We start from the raw sequence: 24,254 nt of genomic DNA on the forward strand, positions 1-24,254 counted from the left end.
GAGAGGTAAGTTAAAAGTAAAATGATAGAAAATGGGTGCCAGGTTAACACTAACCGAAAGAATGTTGGCGTGGTTATATTAATATCAGACAAAGTAGATTTCAGGGGAAAGAATACTACTAGAGGAAAAAAGGGTTATTTCATAATTATAAAAGAAGCACTTCATAAATGCAAATATAAATATAAAAGAATCAATTATAACATTACTAACTCAAAGGTGAATGACCCACAATCTTTTTAATATTACAAGCTCATCAGAATTCCATTTTATGAGGTGGAGTAAAATACCCAGCATTCTTTATCAGGATTTGTCTTACTTTGATTATTCTAAGTTTTAAAGACCTAATACCTTGCATAAAAACCGTGTGGTCCTGGGTACATACCAGCTCTTTTCTCACATTCCAACTCTCCTAAAATTTCTGTTTTTTTCAATCCACTGGATATCTTCATTTGTGCGATTGCAAAAATAAATTAATTGTATATATATTGTATGTACATAAACTTATCAAATTAAAACATCCAGAATTCAAAACTATGCACCAAACGGTTGTTTTTCTACTCCATTCAGATTAATATGCTCTCCTATACAGCTCTTTCTCCCATGTCATACATTCTTCAATGTGCATAAAAAACTTGTGTTCCAGTCCATAACTCTCAACACCTTCCACCTGACTCAAAACTCATTTTCCGTAAAATGTCGTGACCTCGTCAAAATTTCATTCCAAGTGATAGTCACTTAGTACTAATGACAATGATATTCTGTACTTAGTGAACCACTGAATATACACATGCTTGTTTTTCATACATGCTATATTAATCTACTTGTAAAAGACATGTAATTAACAAAACTAGTTCAGAAATTGATGTTTTGTTACTTTTACTGCAGTAAAATTCAAAGTTTTGCACTTAAGAAACGTTTTAATTATAGAAATTTTTAAATGATCTATAAAAACCCAAGGTAGTAAAAGAAACTGCCAAATGCTATTCTGAAATCACAAGGAATATGATTTCCAACCTGTTGTTGTTGCTAGCTGCCACTGAGTTGGCCCTCAACTCATCGTGGCCCCATGTACAATGGATTGAACCGTTTGTGATCCATAGGATTTTCACTGGCTGATTTAGTAGATCACCAGTTCTTTCTTCCTACTTCATCTTAGTCTGGAAGCTCTGCTGAAACCTATTCACAGCAACACATAAGCCTCCAATGACAGACATATGCTATCTGTGTATGAAGTGCACTGGCCAGGAATCAAACATGGGTCTCCTGCAGGGAAGGTGAGAATTCCACCACTGAATCACTACTGCCCCCATAAACCAGTTCCTGTGGATTCTAACTCACAGCGACTTCATGTGTGTCACAGTAGAACTGTGCTCCACAGGGTTTTCAATGGCTGGTTTTTTGGAAGTAGATCACCAGGACTTTTTCCAAGGTGCTTCTGAGTGGACTCCAACCTCCAACCTTTTGGTTAGCAGGCAAGTGTGTCAACCACTTGTACCACCCAGGGACTCTGATTTCTAAGTACAAACCCCAAAATACAATCTACCTGAGCAAAATAAGCACTTTTGATATTAGTTTGTTTTCAACTACAAAACACTAATACATTGTATTATTCAGATTGTTAATAGGCAGTTCCATCGGTGTGCGGCTCTTGAAAATGGAAAAAAGGATGATAAAACACTAGATGATTAACAGGTTATGTTGAAACTAATGTAAATATTAACGAAATAAGAGTACTTAAAATATTTTTAACAATGTGGAGAAAACTAATTTTAAGAAGGCTCCAAATTTTATTAAATGTCTGCAAATCGGTAGGTTAAATAAATTTTATCTCTAATGTATTTAACAGACTAGCAACAGAATTAAATTTCAAAAATGTAAAGCAAATCAAATGATTAAACTCAAACAATCACTAATGTATACTTGTGTACAACAATTTCTCTCAAATTTGAGATACTTTTAGGACAAATTACTGAATACAACAGCAAAAAGTGGTAAAGAATAGTCATTTATACCTTTTTTATATTGAAAAACTCAATATAAATTTAGTCATTCTATCAGCTTACAAGGCAGTCAGAACTTCCAGTTTCTGGCCCAACAGGTAAAGAGCTTGGAAGTCATGACTCCCATCCTCACAACAAGAAAAAGCCAAACAAACTGGAAATCAACAACTCTTCTTAGATCCCTTCAGAGAACTGAGGTCACAAGGCAAACTGCTGCCTGAAAACTGGAGAGAAAAGCCCAAACTGGAATCAGCAGGACCCAGTACTGGTAGGATTACTTTAAAGTGTAATTGATAATTGCTGCGAGTTCAATGTGCACTAGCTTCAGAGTTAAAATCTTGGGGCGGGGTGGGCTTCTTAGGGAGGCCCCCACACTTTCTTGGTATTACCTCCAGCAGCCCCACCAGGTTCTCACTGTGAAGATCTAAGAAAATCTCCTGCTCTGGCACGGAGACCGGAAAAAGTAACCATTCTGAAATATGCCCAGAGTTGTCTGTTCTCCTTAACAGGACTGCCTTCAAGGGAAAACTATTTTACCAGAATCTTATGTACTTGGGTTTTACCAAAGTCTAACTGATCAGGGGGAAGGAAAATACGCAACTCCAGCCCCCTGTAGCCTTCAACATGGGAGAAGAATAATGCCCAATTCTAGCTCCATCTAGCCTTCCTGTCTCACCTAAGAAAGGGGGGGAAAGCTGCAAAGCAGTTGTAAAGGTCAGAGGCCAGGCACACAGACTCACTAAAAGATTCAGACCTCATCAGAGACTGGAGAACACTTTCCCTCTTTCCATACCTTACAATTGCATCAACACGTGGATGTGGGATAAAAAGAGCTACAAGCCTCAGCTCCTATTCAAGAAGTCTCTAGACAAATCCAAAGATAACAGAGGAGACTAATACAAGAACACTAGAGGAAATTTTAGCCATGACGCCACAGCTATAGCAATCAGTAAACACAGCCTAATCACTAGTTGGTTAACAACAACAACAAAAAAACTCACACTAAAGACCTATTCACCTCAGTTCCATTTATCCAGTATATGATGTCTGGCTTTCTACAAAAAAATCTGAAGCTTGTTAAAAGGCAAAAAAAAAAAAAAAAAAAAGTCTGAAAACACACAGCTACCCTCAGAACCAGACTCAGATCTAGCAGAGATTTTGGACATATCAGACCGTGATTTTAAAATAACTACTTTTTTTTTTTTTTATGATTACCATGCTAACGGCTCTAATGGAAAAAGTGGACAACATGCAAGAATAGTTGGGTAATATAAACAGAGGTGGAAACTCTAAGAATCAAAAGGAAATGCTAGAAGTAAAAAATAATGTAATACAAATGAAGAATTCCTTTGAAGGGCTCATCAATAGGCTGGACAAAACCAAGGAAAGAATCAGTGAACTTTCCAAATGAAAAGCAGAGAAGAAAAAAAAAGGAAAACCAGAACACAATACCCATGAACTGTGGAACAATTACAAAAGGCCTGACATATGTATAATATGAATACCAAAAGAAGTTGAAAAAGAGAAAGGAACAGAAGAAACATTTGAATAATGGCTGAGGCTTTTCCAAAATTGTTTCCAGACACCAAAGCACAGATCCAGGAAGCTCAGAGAACATCAAGATAAACACTAAAAAATCTACACGTAAGCATGTCACATTCAAACTGCAGAAAATCAAGAACAAGGGCAACAAATAGAAACAGGCACAAATATGGTAGCTATTAATCAGTCCTTAATGTGCACACACCTGTGTGGCAGAAAGTGGTAGTGCTACTAGGAGAAACAAACAAATCCACTATTACATTTAGAGACTTCAACATCCCTATATCAGTAATCAACAGATCCAGCAGGCAGGAAATTAGTGAAGATGTACAGGCAGTCACTGACTTAAAACATATTCAAGTTACAGCAAATCGCACTTAGGGCCGTCTGTTTTTTGTTTTTTACATCTTATTGTTAGTAATTTGTACCGCAGACAATGTTGCAGCATGTTATTTGCTGATGACATCCTATCTGTAAGTTTACACAAAATGTTTCCAACCTCCAAAGACAGAGAATGAATTTATAAAGATACTGACAATAAAAGGCAGTAACGATGAAAAATAAAAAATGAGGTATTAGACTTAGGACAAAGTCGTTGAACAGAACCCCACTGTATGTTGGGAACTACCTGTACTTGATCAGAACAGTATCTCCAGTCAACTGGGTCTACCTGGCATTTATAAAACACTTTATCCAATAACAGCAGAATACACATTCTTCTCAAGCTCACATGGAACATTCACCAAGACAGACCGTATTCTGGGCCTTGAGACACACCTTAACAAATTTAAAAAGAAATTCTACAAAGTATGCTCTTAGACCACCCAAACCCCATTGCCATCGAGTTAGTTCTGACTCATAGTGACTCTATAGGACAGAGTAGAACTGCCCCATAGAGTTTCCAAGGGGTGCCTGGTGGATTCAAATTGGCAACCTTTTGGTTAGCAGCCGTAGCTCTTAACCACTACACTACCAGAGTTTCTGGCTCTTAGACCACAATGGAATTAAACTAGAAATCAGAAAGAGAGCTAGGAAATGCCAAAATATTTAGAGATTAAACAGCACATCTCTAAGTAAAACATGGGTCAAAGAAGTCTCAAAGAGAAATTTAAAAATATTTTGAACTAAATGAAAATGAAAATACAATTTATCAATAAAAATCAAAGCAGAATCCAATGAAACTGAAATAGGAAAATAACAGAAGAAATCCACAAAACCTGGTTCTTCGAAAAGATCAGTGAAGTTGATAAGCCTCTAGCCAGGTAACCGAGAGAAAAAAAGACACAAATTATTAACATTGGACATGAAAGAAGGAACATTATCACCGATCCCATGGACATTAAAAGTATAATAAAGGAATATTATGAACAACTCTATATGCAAAAATTAGATAACTTAGATAAAATGGACCAATTCCTTGAAAGATACAATCTAGCAAAACTCTCACAAGGAGAAACAACCTGAATATCTATTTTTTAAAAAACTAAGTTGATAATTAAGAGCCTTTTCAAACAGAAAGCTCCAGACCCCAAAGGTTTCACTGGTGAGTTCTACCAAACATTTAGGGATAAATGACATCAATTCTCTACAATTTGTTCCAGATAGCAGATAACACTTTATTCCTAACTCATCCTATGACACCAGGATACCCTAATACAGACATTACAAGAAAGGAAAGCTACAGACTAAGACCCAGAAAAACCCAGTGCTTTCGAGTCGATTCCGACTCATAGCGACCCCACAGGACAGAGTAGAACTGCCCCATAGGGTTTCCAAGGAGAGCCTGGCAGATTCAAACTGCCGACCCTTTGGTTAGCAGTCGTAGCACTTAACCACTACACCACCAGGGTTTCCACAGACTAAGACAGCTTATAAAAATAGATGTAAAAATCCTCAACAAAATATTGGCAGATCAAATCCAATGACGTATAAAAAGAATCATATGTCACAATCAAGTGATTTATTCAACAGATTCAACATTCAAAAATTATCAGTAGGTTAAAGAAGAAAAATCATATCATACCAAGAGACAAAGAAAAAGCATCTGATAAAAATCAATACCCATTTATGATAAAAATTATCAGCAAACTAAGAATCCAGGGGATTTTCCTCGACTTGATAAAGAACACCTATAAAAAACAGCTAACACCATACTTAATGGTGAGAGACTGACTAGATGCTTTCTCTCAAGATCAGGAACAAGTTAAGAATGTTCCCTCTCACCGCTCCTATTCAACACAGCAGTATCCTACATAGCTAGTATTCGAAGTTCCAGCTAGTGCAATAAGAAAAGGAAACAAAAGGCATATAGATTAGAAATGAAGAAATAAAACTGTCTTTATTCACAGGTGACAGGATTATCTATGGAGAAAATCCCAAAAAACCAGCAAAAAAACTTCTGGAACTAATAAGCAATTTTAAGATGGTTGCAAGATGCAAGGTTAATACACAAAAGTCTACTGCTTTTCCATGTATCAGCAATGAACAAGTGGAATTTGAAATAAAAAACTCAACACCAACCCAAAAATAAAATACTTAGGTATAAATCTAACAAAATACGTACAAGGTCAATGTGAGTAAAACTACAAGAACTCTGATGAAAGAAATAGAAGAAAATCTAAATAAATGTAGAGATATACCATATACAAGGATAAAAACAAATATAAACTTGTTGCCATCGTGTTGGTTCTGATTCACAGCACTCCCATATGTTACAAAGTAGAACTGTTCCAGAGGGTTTTCTTGACCGTAATCTTTATAGAAGCAGATCCCCAGGGCTTTCTTCAGTGTTGGTCTGGGTGGGTTTGAACCACCAACTTTTTAGGTTAGTGTTGTTGTTAGTTACCACTGAGTTAATTCCAACTCAGAGAGACCCCACGTGTGTAGAACAGAACCACAACATAGGATTTTCAAGGCTGTGACTTTCTGGAAACAGACAGTCAGGACAGTTTTCTGAGGTATCTCTGGGTGAGTTCAAACTACGAACTTTTCGGCTAGTAGTCAAGCACTTAACTGTTTGAGCCACCCAGGGAGGGACCTTGTTCATGGATACAGAGACTTATTAAGATGTCAATTCTTCCCAATTTGACCTATAGATGAAATGCAATCCCAATCAAAACCACAGCAAGTTATTGTGCAGATAATGACAAAATGGTTCTAAAGTTTATATGGAAAGGCAAAAGATCAAGAAAAACCAACATAAGAAGAAGAACGGAGCTGGAGGATTGACACCATCAGACTTCAAAAATTACTATAAAGCTATAGTGATGAAGACACTGGTGAAGGAATAAACATACAAATCAGTGGAACAGAATAGAGAGCTCTGAAATAGACTCATGCAAATATAGTCAACTGATCTTTGCCAAAAAAGCAGGGGCAGTACAAAAAAGAGTCTTTTGAACAAATGATGCTGGAACAACTGGACATCTACGTGCAAAAAAGTGAATCTAGATCACAGACCTAAATGTAAAATATGAAACTATGAAATTTCTATAAGATAGCATAGGAGAAAATCTAAGTGATCTTGAATTTAGCAATGAGTTTTTAGATACAATACCAAAAGCACAATGCAAGAAAAAAAGAAGCTAAATTGGACTTCATTAAAATTAAAAACTTCTGCTCTGCAAAAGACTGCTAAGAGAATGAAAAGGTAAGTCATAGACTGGGAGAAAATGTTGGCAAAACACGTATCTGATTAAGGACTTGTATTCAAGATATGCAAAGAAGTCTTAAAACTGAACATTAAGAAAACAAACAAGCCAATTAGAAAGTGAGCAAAAGATGTGGACACCTCACCAAGGAAGATACACAGATGGCAAAAAAGCATAGAAAAAGTATTCAAATCATGTATCATTAAGGAATTGTACTTTAAAATAAAAATGTGATGCCACTACATCTATTTAAAAAAGCAACAAAAGTAGATGCAGTCCACTCGATTCCAATTCATGGTGATTCTATAGGACAGAGTAGAACTTCCCCATACGGTTTCAAGGCTGTAATCCTTAAAGAAGCAAACTGCCACATTTTTCTCCTGTGGAGCTGCTGGAGGGTTCAATGTGCCAAACTTTCAGTTAGCAGCTGAGCACGTTAACCACTGCACCACCCCAAAACTGACAATACCAAATGCTGGAGAGAATGTGAAGCAGCAGAAACTCCCATTTATCAATGGTGGGAATGCAAGTTGGCAGTCACTTTGAAAGACAGTTTGGGTAGTTTCTTATAATGCTAAACACAGACTTAACATATGATCCAGCAATCATGCTCTTAGGTATTTTTCCAAATAAACTGAAAACTTAAGTCCACACAAAACTGCACAAGAATGTTTATAGCAGCTTTACTATAATCGAATGGTAAAACAAACTATGGTACACCCACACAACGGAGTATTATTCAGCAACAAAAAGAAATGAGCTAACCTGGTCAGGAAAAAGGAATCTTAAATGCTTAATGCTAAGTGAAACAAGCCAGTATGAAAAGCTACATACTGTAAAATTCCAACTATATGACATTCTAAAAAAGGCAAAAATATACAGAGACAATAAAAAGATCAGTGGATGCCTCCAATTCAGAAAGTGGTAGCGGATGGGGAGAGTGAATAGGTGGAGCACAGGGAATTTCTGGGGCAGTGAAATTATTCTGTATAATACTGTAATGGTGGATACATAGCATTATGCATTTGTCAAAACCCACAGAACTGTTCAACACAAAGAGTGAACCTTAATGTAAACTATGGGTTTTAATAATGTTGTTGTTGTTGATAAGTGCCCTCAAGTCAGTTCTGACTCATAATGACCACATGTACAACAGAATGAAACACTGTCTGATCCTGCACCAGCCTCATAATCTTTGCTATGCTTGAGCGCACTGTTGCAGCCACTGAGTCAATCCATCTCCTTGAGGGTCTTCCTCTTTTTTTCTGACCTCTACTTTATCAAGCATGATGTCCTTTCTCCAGGGACTGGTTCCTCCTGATAGTATGTCCAAAGTACATGAGACGAAGTCTCGCCAACCTGACTTCTAAGGAGCATTCTGGTTGTACTTCCTCCAAAACAGATTGTTCTTCTGGTAGTCCATGGTATATATTCAATCATCTTTGCCAGCACCATAATTTAAAGGAATCAATTCTTCTTCAGTCTTCCTTATTCATTGTCCATCTTTCACGTGCACATGAGGCAACCGAAAATACAATGGCTTGGGTCAGTCACACCTCAGTCCTCAAAGTGACATCTTTGCTTTTGAACACTTTAAAGAGGTCTTTTGCAGCAGATCTGCCCACTGCAACGCATAGTTTGATTTCTTGACTTCTGCTTCCTGGGACAATGATTGCGGATCCAAGTAAAACGAAATCCTTGAGAACTTGAAAGGAAATCTTTGAGGATTCAATCTTTTCTCTGTTTATCATGATCTTGCCTATTGGTCCAGTTGTGAGGATTTTTGTTTTCTTTATGTTGACATGTAATCCATACTGAAGGCTGCAGTCTTTGATCTTCATCAGTTAGTGTTTTGAGTCCTCTTCGTTTTCGGCAAGCAAGGTTGCGTCATCCGCATATCGCAGGTTAATGACTCTTCCTCCAATCCTGATACAGCATTCTTTGTATAGTCCAGATTCTGGGATTATTTGCTCAGCATAGAGATTACATAAGTATGATAAAAGGATACAACCCTCATACGCACCTTTCCTGATTTAAAACCACGCAGAGCATCCCCTGTTCTGTTTGAATGAGTGCCTCTTGGTCTACGTACAGGTTCCTCATGAGCACAATTAAGTGTTCTGGAATTCCCATTCTTCATAATGTTATCCACAATTCTTTATGATCCACACAGTCAAATGCCTTTGCATAATGAATAAAACATAGATAACGTCTTATTTAATAATAATGTATCAATATTGGTTATCACCTGCAACAAATACAGCACACCAACGCAGATGTGAATAACAGGAAAAATGGTAGGTAAGGTAAGAAGAAGTATACAGGAACTCTACCTTCAATTCCATTTTTCTGTAAACAAACCACTCTAAAAAACAGTCTATTAATTAAAAAACAAAACACACCATTTGAAGAATATCATAGTTAAAGGAAAAGGAAGATTATCAACCAAATGGATTCCAAAGGAGAGGTGAGAAAATGAGACACTAAATCTAAATTTATATTTTTTAAAAAGACCAACAAGAATCTAATTAAAAGAAATACATAAACCAAATGTTAATTAATGGAAAAAAACAAACTTATATGTCTCTAAGTTTCTCTAAATCAGAGCCTAATAAAAATGTTGCATGCAATAAACAGTACTTGGATTAATGAATATTAACTGAACCCCAACTTCTTTCAGAAAATAATTAAAAAAAAGAATTTCTCAAAACAGGAAATCAATATATTTTGAGTAAAATTTCTAGAAAATACTTTATTGGAGAGGGGAAATACTTATTAAAGTTTATTCTTTTAAATTTCATGTCACCAAATAAAATATGCTAATGGAACAAGAATCAGGAAGTCTGAGTTGAAGTATTAGCTTGATCAATTTCTCCTTTCTAGTCTTAGTTTCCTAACGTGTAAAATAAGGTGGTTGATCCAAATGAATTTAGAAAACACATCCAACTCCAAAATTGTCTATTTTCAATGTTCGGTGTCAAGACAATGCTCACAGGAAAGTGGACAATTACAGATGTCCTTTTCTATGTTGTCTTTTTTTCTTCCCACTGCACTATTCAATAGTATACAAAAAATACCCCAACATTTTACGGTTGCCCTCGTGGCACAGTGGTTAAGAGCTCAGCTGCTAACCAAAACTTCTGCAGTGTGAATTCACCAGTTGCTCCTTCGAAACCCTATGGGGCAGTTCTTCTCTGTCTTATAGGGTCACTATGAGTTGGAACCGACCTGACAGCAACTCGTTTGGTTTTGGTTTAATGGTATCTGAAAGGAGCCCCAGTGGCACAGTGATTAAGTACTCTGCTGCTAAACCAAAAGATCAACGGCTTGCTCCATGGGAGAAAGATATGGCAGCCTGCTTTTGTAAAGATTACACCTCGGAAACCCTAGTTCTACTGTCTTACAGGTCAGTATGAGTTGGAATCAACTTGACATCAATGGGTTTTCTTTTAACGCTATCTGAAATAAGTAAAACATGGTAGTCATTACCATACTCAACTTTGAGCTAAAACGTGAGGAATTTGGTCAAGTTATGATTGTTGAACCAGCTGGACGAGTTTTCTTTTTCTGAAATAAACTCCGAAAAAAAAGCAAACCCACTGCCATCAAGTCAATTCTGACTCATAGTGACCCTATAGGACAGAGTAGAACTACACCATAGGGTTTCCAAGGAGTGCCTGCTGGATTCGAACTGCTGACCTTTGGGTTAGCAGCCGAGCTTTCGACCACTGCGTCACCATTCTTTTTTGATATAGAGAATTTTATATACCAGGCTGGCTATTAATTAGAACAGACTACCAGGTGTGGCCAATTTCAATGGAACTCTAGAGTAAGCTGAAGTAAACACACTGTGCTCTTACCCTTAAAATTCAAAGGTTTTTTAGATTCCCTAACTATGTCAATCAACCTTTTCTGATTAGTAAATGAATCACAGCCACAAAAACACTTCCTTGCCCTTATGAACTAATTTCTGGTTTGATAACACAGATGAATGTTTTCACAATGCTCTAAGTTATGAACCTAAGCAATGTCACTGAATTGTACATATAAAAATGCTGAATAGGCAAATATTTGTTTACATGTATTTTTACCAGAATAAAACGATTTAAAAAATGTTCTGAGTTAATCACTCCTTGGTACATATGAGAAGTGTCTGCCAGTTTGTCATACTGTGGGGGCTGGCATGTTGCTGTGACTCTGGAAGCTATGCCACTAGTATTCAAATACCAGCAGGGTCACCCATGGCAGACAGGTTTCAGGCGAGCTTCCAGACTAAGGTTAGAAAGAAAGGCCTGGCGGTCTACTTCTGAAAAGGTTTAGCCAGTGAAAACCTTATGAATAGCAGTGGAACACTGTCTGATATACTGCTGGAAGATGTGCCCCTCAGGTTGGAAGGCACTCAAAATATGACTGGGGAAGAGCTGCCTCCTCAAAGTAGAGTTGACCTTAATGATGTGGATGGAGCCAAGCTTTCAGGATCTTCATTTGCTGATGTGGCACGACTCAAATTGAGAAGAAAACAGCTGCAAACATCCATTAATAATTAGAACGTGGAATGTACAAAGTATGGATCTAGGAAAACTGGAAGTCATCAAAAATGAAATGGAATGAATAAACACTGATATCCTAGCCAATGGTCAACTGAAATGGACTGGTGTTGGCCATTTTTAATCAGACGATCATACGGTCTCCTGTGCTTGGAACCACAACTTGAAGAGGAATGGCATTGCATTCATCATCAAAGTGAACATTTCAAGCAGCTGGTATTTAAAAAAGGCCCAAAGTTTGTTAACCAGGAAAAAGACAGTCTCTTTAGCAAATGGTGCTGGCATAACTGGATATACATCTGCAAAAAAACGAAATAAGACCCATACCCCACACCATGCACAAAACCTAACTCAAAATGGATCACAGACCTAAATATAAAATCTAAAACGATAGAAATCATGGAAGAAAAATAGGGCAACACTAGGAGCCCTAATACATGGCATAAAACAGAATACAAAACATTAGTAACAATGCACAAACACCAGAAGAGAAACTAGATAAGTGGGAGCTCCTAAAAATCAAACACTTAACGCTTATCCAAAGACTTCACCAAAAGAGTAAAAAGACAACCTACAGCCTGGGAAATTTTTGGCTATGATAAATCTGATCAGTGTCTAATGTGTAACATCTACAAGATACTGCAAAACCTCAACAACAAAGACAGATAACCCAATTAAAAAATGGGCAAAGGATATGAACAGGAACTTCACCAAAGAAGATACCGAGGTGGCTAAGAGATACATGAGGAAATGCTCACAATCATTAGCCATTCCAAACAAAAAAACCAAGCTCAGTGCCATCGAGTCGATTCCGACTCATAGCGACCCTCTAGGACAGAGAACTGCCCCATAGAGTTTCCAAGGAGCGCCTGGCAGATTCAAACTGCTGACCCTTTGGTTAGCAGCTGTAGCACTTAACCACTATGCTACCAGGGTGTCCCATTAGCCATTAGAGAAATGCAAATCAAAACTACAATGAGATTCCATCTCACCCCAATAAGGCTAGCATTAATGTAAAAAACACAAAATAATATATGTTGGAGAGGCTGTGGAGAGGCTGGAACACTTACACACGATGGTGGGAATGTAAAATGGTACAACCATGTTGGAAATCAATGTGGTGCTTCCTTAAAAAGCCAGAAACAGAAATAACATAAGATCCAGCAATCCCATGCCTTGGAATATATCCTAGAGAAGTAAGAGCCATCACATCAATAGAAACATGCACACCCATGTTCACTGCAACACTGTTCACAGTAGCAAAAAGATGGAAACAATGTAGGTGCCCATTAACGGGAAAATGGATAAACAAATTATGGTATATTCACACAATGGAATACTACGCAATGATAAAGAACAACAGTGAATCCTCGAAACATCTCAAAACATACATGAATCTGGAAGACATTTTGCTGACTAAAATTAGTCACAAAAGGACAAATACTGTATGAAGCCACTATTATAAGAACTCAAGAAAAGGTTTAAACAGTAACACATTCTTTGATCATTATGAGGGTGGGGAGGGAGGGAGAGGGGTAATCACTAACTAGACAGTACACAAGAATTATTTTTGGTGAAGGGAAGGACAACACACAATACAGGGGAAGTCAGCACAACCACAGTACACCAAAAGCTAGTAAGTTTCTTGATTACGATCAAACACTTCAAGGGACAGAGTAGCAGGGGTGAACCATGCAGCTGGGGACCATGGTTTCAGGGGACATTTAGGCCAACTGGCATAACAAAATTTATTAAGAAAATATTCTGCATCTCACTTTGGTGAGTGGCATCTGGGGTCTAAAAAGGTAGTGAGCCAAGCAAGCAGCCATCTAAGATTCAACGATTGGTCTCAACCCACCTGGAGCAAAGGAGAATGAAGAACGCCAAAGACATAAGGAAAATATGAGCCCAAGAGACAGAAAGGGTCACATAAACCAGAGACTCCATCAGCCTGAGACCAGAAGAACTAGACAGTGCCGGCTACAAGCGATGACTGCCGTGACAGGGAACACAACAGCAAGTCTCTGAAGGAGCAGGAGAAAAGTGCAGTGCGGAACTCAAATTCTAGTAAAAAGACCAGACTTGATGGTCTGACTGAGACTAGAGGGACCCTAGAAGACATGGCCCCCAGACCTTCCGGTAGCCCAGAACTAAAACCACTCCCGAAGCCAACTCTTCAGACAAAGATTAGACTGGACTATAAGATATAAAATGATATGGTGAAGAGTGTGCTTCTTGGCTCAAGTAGATACATGAGACTAAATAGGCAGCTCCTGTCCTGAGGCAAGATGAGATGGCAGAAGGGGACACAGGAAATACAGGGTGGAGAGGAGGAATGTGCTATGACATTGCAGGGAGAGCAACTAGGGTCACATAAAAATGTGTGTATATGTTTTTGTATGAGAAACTGACTTGAATCATAAACTATCACTTAAAGCACACACACACACACACACACACAAAAAGAACATTTCAAGATCTATCCTGAAGTACAACGCTGTTAGTGACAGGATAATATCCACACACCTACAAGAAAAGACCAGTTAATATGACTATTTTTCAAATTTAGGCACCAACCACTGAGGCCAAAGATGAAGAAATTGAAGATTTTTACCAACATCTGCAGTCTGAAATTGATCGAACACACAATCAGGATGTATTGATAATTACTGGTGATTGGAATGCGAAAGTTAGAACCAAAGCAGACAGACTGGTAGCTGGAAAATACGGCCTTGGTGATAGAAATGATACCAGAGATCGCGTGACAGAATTTTGTAAGACTAACGACTTCTTCATTACACATACCTTTTTTCACCAACATAAACAGCAACTATACACGTGGACCTTACCAGATGGAATACACAGAAATCAAGTCAACTACACCTGTGGGAAGAGACGATGGAAAAGCTCAATATCGTCAGTCAGAACAAGGCCAGGGGCTGACTGCAGAACAGACCATCAATTGCTCATATGCAAGTTCAAGCTGAAACTAAAGAAAATTAGAACAAGTTGGCGACAGCCAAAGTACAACCTTGAGTATATCCAACTTGAATTTAGAGACTACCTAAAGAATGGATTTGAAACCTTGAACACTAATAACCAAAGACCAGACGAGTTGTGGAATGATACTGAGGACATCATAAATGAAGAAAGCAAGATGTCATTAAAAAGACAGGAAAGTAAAAGACCAAAATGGATTTCAGAAGAGACTCAAACTTGCTCTTGAACATCGAGTTGCTAAAGCGAAAGGAAGAAATGATGACGTGAAAGAGTTGAACAGATTTCAAAGGGCAGCTCGAGAAGACAAAGTATTACGATGACATGTGCCAAGACTTGGAGATGGAAAACCAAAAGGGAAGGACACACTCGGCATTTCTCAGGCTGAAAGAACTGAAGAAAAAATTCAAGTCTTGAACTGCACTACTGAAGGATTTTATGGGGAAAATATTAAATAACTCAGGGAGCAAGAAAAGAAGATGGAAGGAATACACAGAGTCACTGCACCGAAAGAACTGGCTGACATTAAACCATTTCAGGAGGTACCATATGAGAAGGAACCGATGGTACTGAAGGAAGAAGTCCAAGCTGCGCTGAAGGCACTGGCAAAAAACAAGTTCCCAGGAATTGACGGAATACCAACTAAGATGCTTCAACAAACGAATGCAGCACTGGAAGTACTCACTCATCTATGCCACGAAATATGGAAGACAGCTACCTGGCCAACTGACTGGAAGAGATCTATATTTATGCCTACTCCCAAGAAAGGTGATCCAACCGAATGTAGAAATTATTGAACAATGGCGTTAATATCACACGCAAGTAAAATTTTGCTTAAGATCATTCAAAAGCGGCTGCAGCAGTATATCGACAAGGAACTGCCAGAAATTCAAACACAATTCAGAAGAGGACGCAGTGCCAGGGATATCACTGCTGATGTCAGATGCATCCTGGCTGAAAGCAGAGAATACCAGAAAGATGTTTACCTGTATTTTATTGACCATGCAAAGTCATTCGACTGCGTAGATCATAACAAATTATGGGTAACATTGCAAAGAATGCGAATTCCAGAACACTTAATTGTGCTCATAAGGAACCTGTACACAGATCAAGGCGCAGTTGTTCAAACAGAACGATGGAATACTATATGGTTTGAAGTCAGGAAAGGTGTGTCAGGTTGTACTCTTTCACCATATCTACTCAATCTGGATACTGAGCAAATAATCTGAGAAACTGGACTATATGAAGAACTGAGCATCAAGACTAGAGGAAGGCTCATTAACAACCTGTGTTATGCAGATGACACAACCTTGCTTGCTGAAAATGAAAAGGACCTGACACATTTTACTGATGCGGATCAAACACCACAGCCTTCAGTATGGATTACACCTTAATGTAAAGAAAGCAAAAATCCTCACAACTGGACCGATAGGCAACATCATGATAAACGGAGAAGCGAATGAAGTTGTCAAGGATTTCATTTACAGTCAGCACCCATGGAAGCAGCGGTCAAGAAATCAAACCACGCGTTGCACTGGGCAAACCTGCTGCAAAAGACCTCTTTAAAATGTTGAAAAGCAAAGATGTCACCTTGAAGACTAAGGTGTGCCTGACCCAATCCTTGGTGTTTTCAATCGCCTGTTACGCATGTGAAAGCTGGACGATGAATGAGGAAGATTGAAGAACCGACATCTTTGAATTGCAGTGTTGGTGAAGAATATTGAATATACCGTGGACTGCCAAAAGAACAAACAAATCCGTCTTGGAAGAATTACAACCAGAATGTTCTTTACAAGCAAGGATGGAGAGACTATGTCTCACACACTTTGGACATGTTGTCAAGAGGGACCAGTCCCTGGAGAAGGACATCATGCTTGGTAAAGGAGAGGGTCAGCAAAAAAGAGGAAGACCTCAATGAGATGGACTGACACAGTGGCTGCAACAATGGGCTCAAGCATAACGATTATGAGGATGGCACAGGACTGGACAATGTTTCATTCTGTTGTTCATAAGGTGGCTATGAACCCAAACTGACTTGACGGCACCTAACAACAACAACACACATAAGAAACCAAGGCAGGCAAAGTAAAATTAAAGAATTTCTGTTACACAGCATACTTCGGCTGGGAAAACTGTCATACACACATATTAACTAAAACATATTAACTAAAAATAATTTTCTTGAACATTTTAATAATATAGGTGCAGTGGGTTGAACTGTGATCCCAAAAACATGTCCTCAGTGAGTGTGAACAGGACCTTATTTGGAAAGAGAGTCTAGAAGAGGATGAACTCTAAATCTAAAGACTGGTGTTTCATTTTATAAGGAGAGGACAATTTGGAGACACACAGACATGCACAGACGGAAAAAGGTCATGTGAGGAAGGAGGCAAAAAATGGAGTGATAAAGCTACGTGCCAATGAACTCCAAGGATTCAACCAAAACCTTGGAAGAAGCAAGGAAGGATTCTTTCCTACAGTGGTCAGAGAGCATGGCCCTGACGAATCTGACTTCAGTCTTCTACCCTCCAGAACTGCAAGAGAATAAATTTGTTTTTTAAGTCAAACTGTTTGTGGTAATTTGTTATGATAGCCCTAGAAAACTAATGTTACGTACGGGTTTCAGAAGTCTGTAATTAACATATAAAATGAAAACGTGTCTATATAAAGAAAGAAGTAAACCAACAGTATTACCTTGAAATCAATTTACTCTCTGGCTGTCATAATTTAATGTCTTATGACAATTTTGTATTTATCTCCTATTCTCTGTAGTGGCAGCCTTCCTGATGCGCTAGCTCCAATACACATGTGAAGTTCTAGCACACATATTTCAAGGGCAGGTGTAGGCATCTGATAATACAGAATCATTATAAGCAGGGAATCCGCAGATCTGTCCTTTTAAAAGGTCCAGCATCCCAAGATATAGACATTTTCTATTACCAAGTCTTAAAAGTCTCCAAAATTATAATAAGGTATGACTGAACTTAAATGGCAAAAGTTCAATAACTTTTGATCAACAGACTTGAAAATTAAAAGCTTTGTCTTAGGCTTAAATGAATTTGGGGTTCAAAATTAAGACAATTAGACAGTGGGGTCTTTCTAGACTTAGTGCTGCCTAAAACATATGTTATGGCTACACAAGTTGCTTAACCTCTCAATGACTGAATTTCCTCATACATGAAGTTAGTAATCTGCATGGTTTATTTCATAGCTATGATCAAATAAGTTTGTGAACTACATTTATAGTACACAGAACCTCATTTAAGTGTAAAATTCATTCAACTTTTTATTTCAGTGTTTAAATAACCAAATTAGTACTAATTGCCTGTAAGTTTCGAGCTAAAGTATCAAGATTAAAAAATATATATATCAAGATTAGTAAAGTGTATTTAATACATAAATAAAAATTGGCTAAAAATCCACAAGAGTTTCCAAATGGTGAAGTAACATCTTCCAAAGCAGTCCCTCTAAAATATGACCAAATCAAATTAACAGCCCCACAATCCACCGTGGAACAGACACACTGGTTCTATTAATTCCACAAAGGAACTTGTATGAGTTGTAACGTATAAGTAAAACTGCTTAAAACACAAATAACAGCTTTCTTATACCTTATTCGGAAACTCCAGTGCCATAGTGGTTAAAGAGTTCAGCTGCTTACCAAAAATGTTGGCAGTTCAAATCCACCAGGCTCTCCTTGGAAACCCTATGGGGTAGTTCTACTCTGTCCTACAGGGTCACTATGAGTCAGAATCGACTCAACAGCAATGGGTTTGGTTTGGGATTTGGTATATCTTATTCTTGGAAACCCTGGTGGCGTAGTGGTTAAGTGCTACAGCTGCTAACCAAAAAAGGTCGGCAGTTCGAATCCACCAGGCGCTCCTTGGAAACTCTATGGGGCAGTTCTACTCTGTATTATAGGGTCCCTATGAGTCGGAATCCACTCGATGGCAGTGGGTTTGGTTTGGGTTTATACATTATTCTTACTACACCTCAGTAGAATGGCTCTAAGGTCATTAAACATTGCATTTTACGTCAGCAACTGAACATACCACATTAGATGTTAATCAGAAACCTGAAAAGTCACAGCTCTAACAATTTTTGCAGGTAATACATATTTTTCTCATAACACTTTATATAAATGGTTTATTCTATCAATGAGGTTATTAAAAACTAATTCGTACCAACCCATTACCCGCTGCCGTCAATTCCGACTCATAGCGACCCTATAGGACAGGGAAGAACTGCCCCCATAGAGTTTCCAAGGAGCACCTGGTGGATTCGAACTGCCAACCTTTTGGTTAGCAGCCATAGCTCTTAACCACTACACCATCAGGGTTTCCACCAACCCATTAGGCTTACCAAATTTCCTCATAAAAAAAAAAAGATGAATCAAGTGATGGGGGAAAGTTATGTAGCTTTTTTTTTTTTTTAAGGAAAAGTATTGTGAAAGTTGCTCCTAAAATTAAAAATATATATATATGCATTAAAGTATACTTTTTAATACTAAAAATATTTATCTTTCCAGTTTTCTTAAAAAGACTATCAAAATAAAGAAAGCTGAAATAAAAAGGTGCAGAAAGTAATTATCGCTATACATTTAAAGAAGATACTATAATAGTCTGAGAACACTAAATAGGCATTTTCCAAACCTCTTAAAGCTTAGTTCTTGAAAAAGACAAAAGGAGCACTGGTACACTTTTTCATCTGTGACAGACAAGGGAACGGACTGGGATACTCTGCAGGAATGGTGGTACATGACTGGTCAAAGAATGCACATACAAAGCAGAAGTCAACAAAAGGCATATTTAGAGAGGGCAGAAGTAGACTAAAGTATTTACATTGTTCTTATCCCAGGATGCACATTAGAATCAGATAGACAGCTTTAAAAAATATTGCTATCCCCTCCCCCAACACATCTCTCTACCCTAATCTAACTGGCTATGGATGAAAGCTGGTCATCAGACTCTTTTTAAAGAACTCCAGATGATTCTAACACACAGCCAAGGTTAAGGCTGTCAGGATTAAGACTGTCCAGGGAAGTGAAATTAAGAAATGTTTTCCTAGCTCAACTGTCATTAACAGTTTGTAAAGAAAATATTCTACATTCTACTTTGGTGAGTAGCATCTGAGGTCTTAAAAGCTTCTGAGTGGCCCTCTAATATACTCCACTGATCCCGCCCTGTCTGCAACAAGGGAGAATGAAGAAAACTAAAGACACAAGGGAAAGGTTAGTCCAAAAGACTAATGGACCGCAACTACCACAGCCTCCACCAGAGTCCAGCACAACTAGATGGTGCCCGGATACCACCACCAACTGCTCTGAAAGGGACCATAATAAAATGTCCTGGACGGAGCTGGAGAAAAATGTAGAACAAAATTCTAACTCACAAAAAAAGACCAGACTAACTGGTCTTATGGAGACTGGAAAAACCCCGAGAGTATGGCCCCTGGACACCTTTTTAACTCAGCACTGAAGTTACTCCTGAGGTTTGCCTTTCAACCAAAGATTAGAGTGCCACATAAAACAAAACAAGACTAAATGGGCACACCAGCCCAGGGGCAAGGATGAGAAGGCAGGAAGGGACAAGAAAGCTGGTAACAGGAAACCCAAGTTAAGAAGGGGAGAGTGTTAACACATCATGGGATTAGCAACCAACGTCATAAAACAGTATATTAATTGTTTAATCAAAAACTAATTTGTTTTATAAATCTTCATCTGAAGTACAATAAATATAAATAAATGTTTTCCACAATCCCAATCAAAACTCCAACAGCTTTCTTATTAGAAATGGAAAAAAAATTCCCAAATTTATGTGGAATGGCAAGAGGCCCCAAATAACTAAAACAGCGTTTAAAAGAGAAGAACAAAGTAGGACTAACACGTCTGATTTTTTAATACATATTATACAACTACAGCAATCAAGATAGTCTGGTACAGGTATAACAACAGACATACAGACCTGTGGAATAGAGTTAAGAGTCCAGAAATAAACCCACACATCTATGGTCAAAACTGTTTTCTGACAAGAGTGCTAAGTCCATTTCATGGGGATAGAAATCTCTCTTTCATACTGCTGGGGAAACTGGATTTCCACATGCAGAAAAATTAAATAGGATCTATACCTCACACCATACACAAAAACAAATTAAAAGTGGATTAAGGACCTAAATGTGCAAACTAAAACCATAAAATTCTTGGAAGAAAATGCAGGGGAAACGCTGTTGGGCCTAGCTTTCAACAATGAGTTATGTAATACAGAAACAAAAGCACAAACAGCAAAAGACAAAATAAATAAATGGAACCTCATAAAAATTAAAAACTTCTGTTCATCAAAAGATTTTACCAAAAAAGTGAAAAGACAAGCTACTGACTTGGAGAATATCTTCCGAAACCATATACAGTTATACACCACTTAACATCCATGATATGTTACGTGATTTGGATGTTGTGCAAACATTGTGCCAAATCAGGTCCCTAGTGGCCGCTGTAACACTGTCCAGGTTGGCCTGGAGGGCATGGCCCATGAAACCTCGGTGTTGGAGACCCCCAGGGCCCAGGGTGGCCCGGTACAGTCAGCACAGGTTATCCTCAACCAAACACTGGCTTTCCCAAAGGACCATGCAAGTTTCCTTTTGTTTTGTTTGTTCCCGTTCTCAGATAGATGTCCCATTCTCCAATCAGGATTTCTGAACTCATCATACCCTTACGGGACCATGAACGTATACGTGTTCAGATGTTGCCCAGACATTATGCACCACATGATTGTATCTGATAAGAATCTAATAACCAAAATATATATAAAACTTTAACAACTTACCAACAAAAAGAGAAATGACCTCATCATAAAATAGACAAAGAACTTGAATAGACAGTTCACCAAAGAGGACGTTCAAATGGGCACCAAACACATGAAAAGATGGTCAACATCCTTAGCCATCAGAGAGATGCAAATCAAAATCACAACGAGGTACCATTTCATTCCAACTAGAAAGGCTAAGTAAAAAATAATAAATGTTGGCAAGAATGTGGTGAAATTGGAAACCTTATTCATTGAAGGTAGGAATGCAAAATAGAACAGCCGTTTGTGGGGGGGGAACTAAAACAGAACTACCCTGTGATCCAGCAATACCCAAAAAACTTGAAAGCGGAGACTCGAACAAAAATTTGTACACCAATGTTCATTACAGCACTATTCACAACAACCAAAAGGTGGAAACAACCTAAATGCTCATGAACTGATGAATGGATACACAAAACGTGGTACATACACAGATGTAGTTCCCAATTTACGACGTATTCCTGTTACAAAGAACCACACTTACAACTGTCTTTTTTTTTCGTTATACATCTTATCATTGGTAATGTGTACTACATACAAAGTTGCAGCACGTGATTTGCTGATGTCATCATTCTTAGATGTTCACTCACCAATGTTAAACACTATTATTTACTGTCCAAAACACTGCTGTATAGCAGGCTATGGCAATAACAATGAAAACTGAAAAGAAAAAAAAAAAAAAAAGGTACTCAGCTTATATCAAAATGAACTTAATGATGAAGTCGTAGGAATGGATCTTTTTCACAAGTCAGGGACTATCTGTACTACTCAGCTGGTAGAAGAAATGAAGTCTTACATGCTACAATATGGATGGAGTTGGAAGACATGCTGAGTGAAATAAGTCAATCACAAAAGGAAAAATATTGTATTACTTTACTTACATAAAAAGTAATTTAAAAAAAAGGCAAATGTATAGAAACCAAGGTTTATTAGTGGTCACTGGGGATGGGAAGAACAGGGAAATGAGGGGCTAGGGCAGTGGAAAAATCTCAATGATTCAGGTTAGGCTTGTACCACCAATTATTGTAATTGCTATCAATAAGCTATATACTCGTAAAAAGCTGAACTGGCAAAAACTGTGTGATAGATATATTTACAACAACAACAACAAAAAAAGTGTAGCTACTGAAGCTGCTTAGGTACAACCAAAAAACTCATGGGATCTGGTTATCTGGTTTGGAGGTTTAGGGTCATGGTTTTGAGACAGACAGGGTTAACAAAAGAGCTGTTATAAGATTACCATCTAGAAGTTGGATAAACAGGAACCACACCCTGTCAACATGAGATAAGGCTGAAACAACCCATGAATTACTGTATCTCCTTCTAAGTGTTTTTCTAGTCCCTTCCCCGTTTACAAGCTCCCGCATGGGCAGAACAAAGTGTGACCACTATTTAACCTTCCTTAGACCTCCGAAGATGGCTATGTAGCGCCAAAGATCAGTGCACCTGTGCTATATCCCATAATAAAGATGCCAAAGGCTGCCAAGAGGACTCCATCTTGAATACCAGCAGGTTCCATCTCAGATTCCAGATGCGCGTGACCTAATTAACATGCACTGACATTCTGAGAAGTACTACCGCCCCTTGAAAGAAGCTCACTAAATATTAATTACTCTATTGTCTCCACCGAACCTATATATGCCCTAGCCTTGCTTCCCTTTTCGAGTCAGTCTTTTGGAAAGGCTTAGTCCCCCGCTGACTCCTTTTGCTCGACTCAAGCAAAATAAATCTTAATGAAGATAAAGATTTGTCTTTCACGTGTATTCTTAATATAGAAAAGACAAGGACCCTCTGTGTCAGACTGACGACTAGTAACAGTTTCAAGAGACATCCCAGTTAACCAGTGATAGTGTTTAGTACTTCCATTTTACCTCCTAGGTTGGTGCATAGTGCCTGGGGTCTTAAAAGCTTGCAAGGCAATATAACTGATCTCTGTTCACCCAAAGCAACAGAGGAAAAAGGAGAGTCAGGAATGGGAGAAGGATATGGAATGTGAGGCCAATTGCCTCCATGAACAACTGCCTTCTCTGCAATGAAACCAGAAGAACTGGATGATGCCCGGCTACCATTACTGAACATTTTGATCAAAGATTCTACAGAAGAATCCTGATCAAAAGGGGGAAAATTTAGAACAGAATTTCAAATTTTCATGGGCTTCAGACTTTCTAGAGCCACGGGGATGGAAGAATTCCTAAACCATTGCCCTGAGATAACCTTTAAACAAACAAAAAAAATCCCGATGTCTTCCTAAAACCAAACAATAGTTTAGCTACACTAGTAAAAAATGTCTGCCTTGAGCATTGTGCTCTTTTAAGAACTATCTACATGGACTCCGTTATGGATTGAATTGTGCCCCCCCAAAATGTGTGTCAACTTGGCTAAACCATTATTGTGTCATTGTCTGCCATTTTGTCAACTGATGTGATTTTCCTATGCCGTAAATCCCACCTCTATAATGTTAATGAGGCACAATCAGAGGCAGTTATGTTAATGTGGTACAGCTCAATCTACAAGATTAGGCTATAACTTAAATTAATCTCTTTTGAGATATAAAAGAGAAACAGAGAAGGAACAGCTAGTGAAGAGATGAAAACCAAACAGAGTGTGCTACATACCGTGAAAGTTAATTAAAAAAAAAAAAAAAGATTCAAGGAAGAGAGTATTAAACTGTTTCAA

At 38.1% G+C, this 24,254-nt stretch overlaps 1 protein-coding gene across 7 annotated transcripts in view; it reads right to left on the minus strand.

The window, feature by feature from the left end:
- The window catches only part of CNOT2 (CCR4-NOT transcription complex subunit 2), a 159,841-nt gene that overhangs the window by 92,627 nt on the left and 42,960 nt on the right, over positions 1-24,254 (minus strand). For 3 of the 7 annotated variants that reach the window (XM_064283882.1, XM_064283888.1, XM_064283887.1), the window contains one exon: positions 9,216-9,373. The exons of 3 other annotated variants lie outside the window; for them this stretch is intronic. In XM_064283882.1, coding sequence (XP_064139952.1) covers positions 9,216-9,325 — 110 coding nt within the window. In that variant the 5' untranslated portion in view covers positions 9,326-9,373. Of the gene's footprint in view, positions 1-9,215; positions 9,374-24,254 lie in introns of those variants that run through there. One more of the 7 variants, XM_064283885.1, reaches the window with a different exon arrangement.

Source organism: Loxodonta africana, chromosome 4 (genome assembly GCF_030014295.1).
Source record: "Loxodonta africana isolate mLoxAfr1 chromosome 4, mLoxAfr1.hap2, whole genome shotgun sequence".
Taxonomy (NCBI): Eukaryota; Metazoa; Chordata; class Mammalia; order Proboscidea; family Elephantidae; genus Loxodonta; species Loxodonta africana.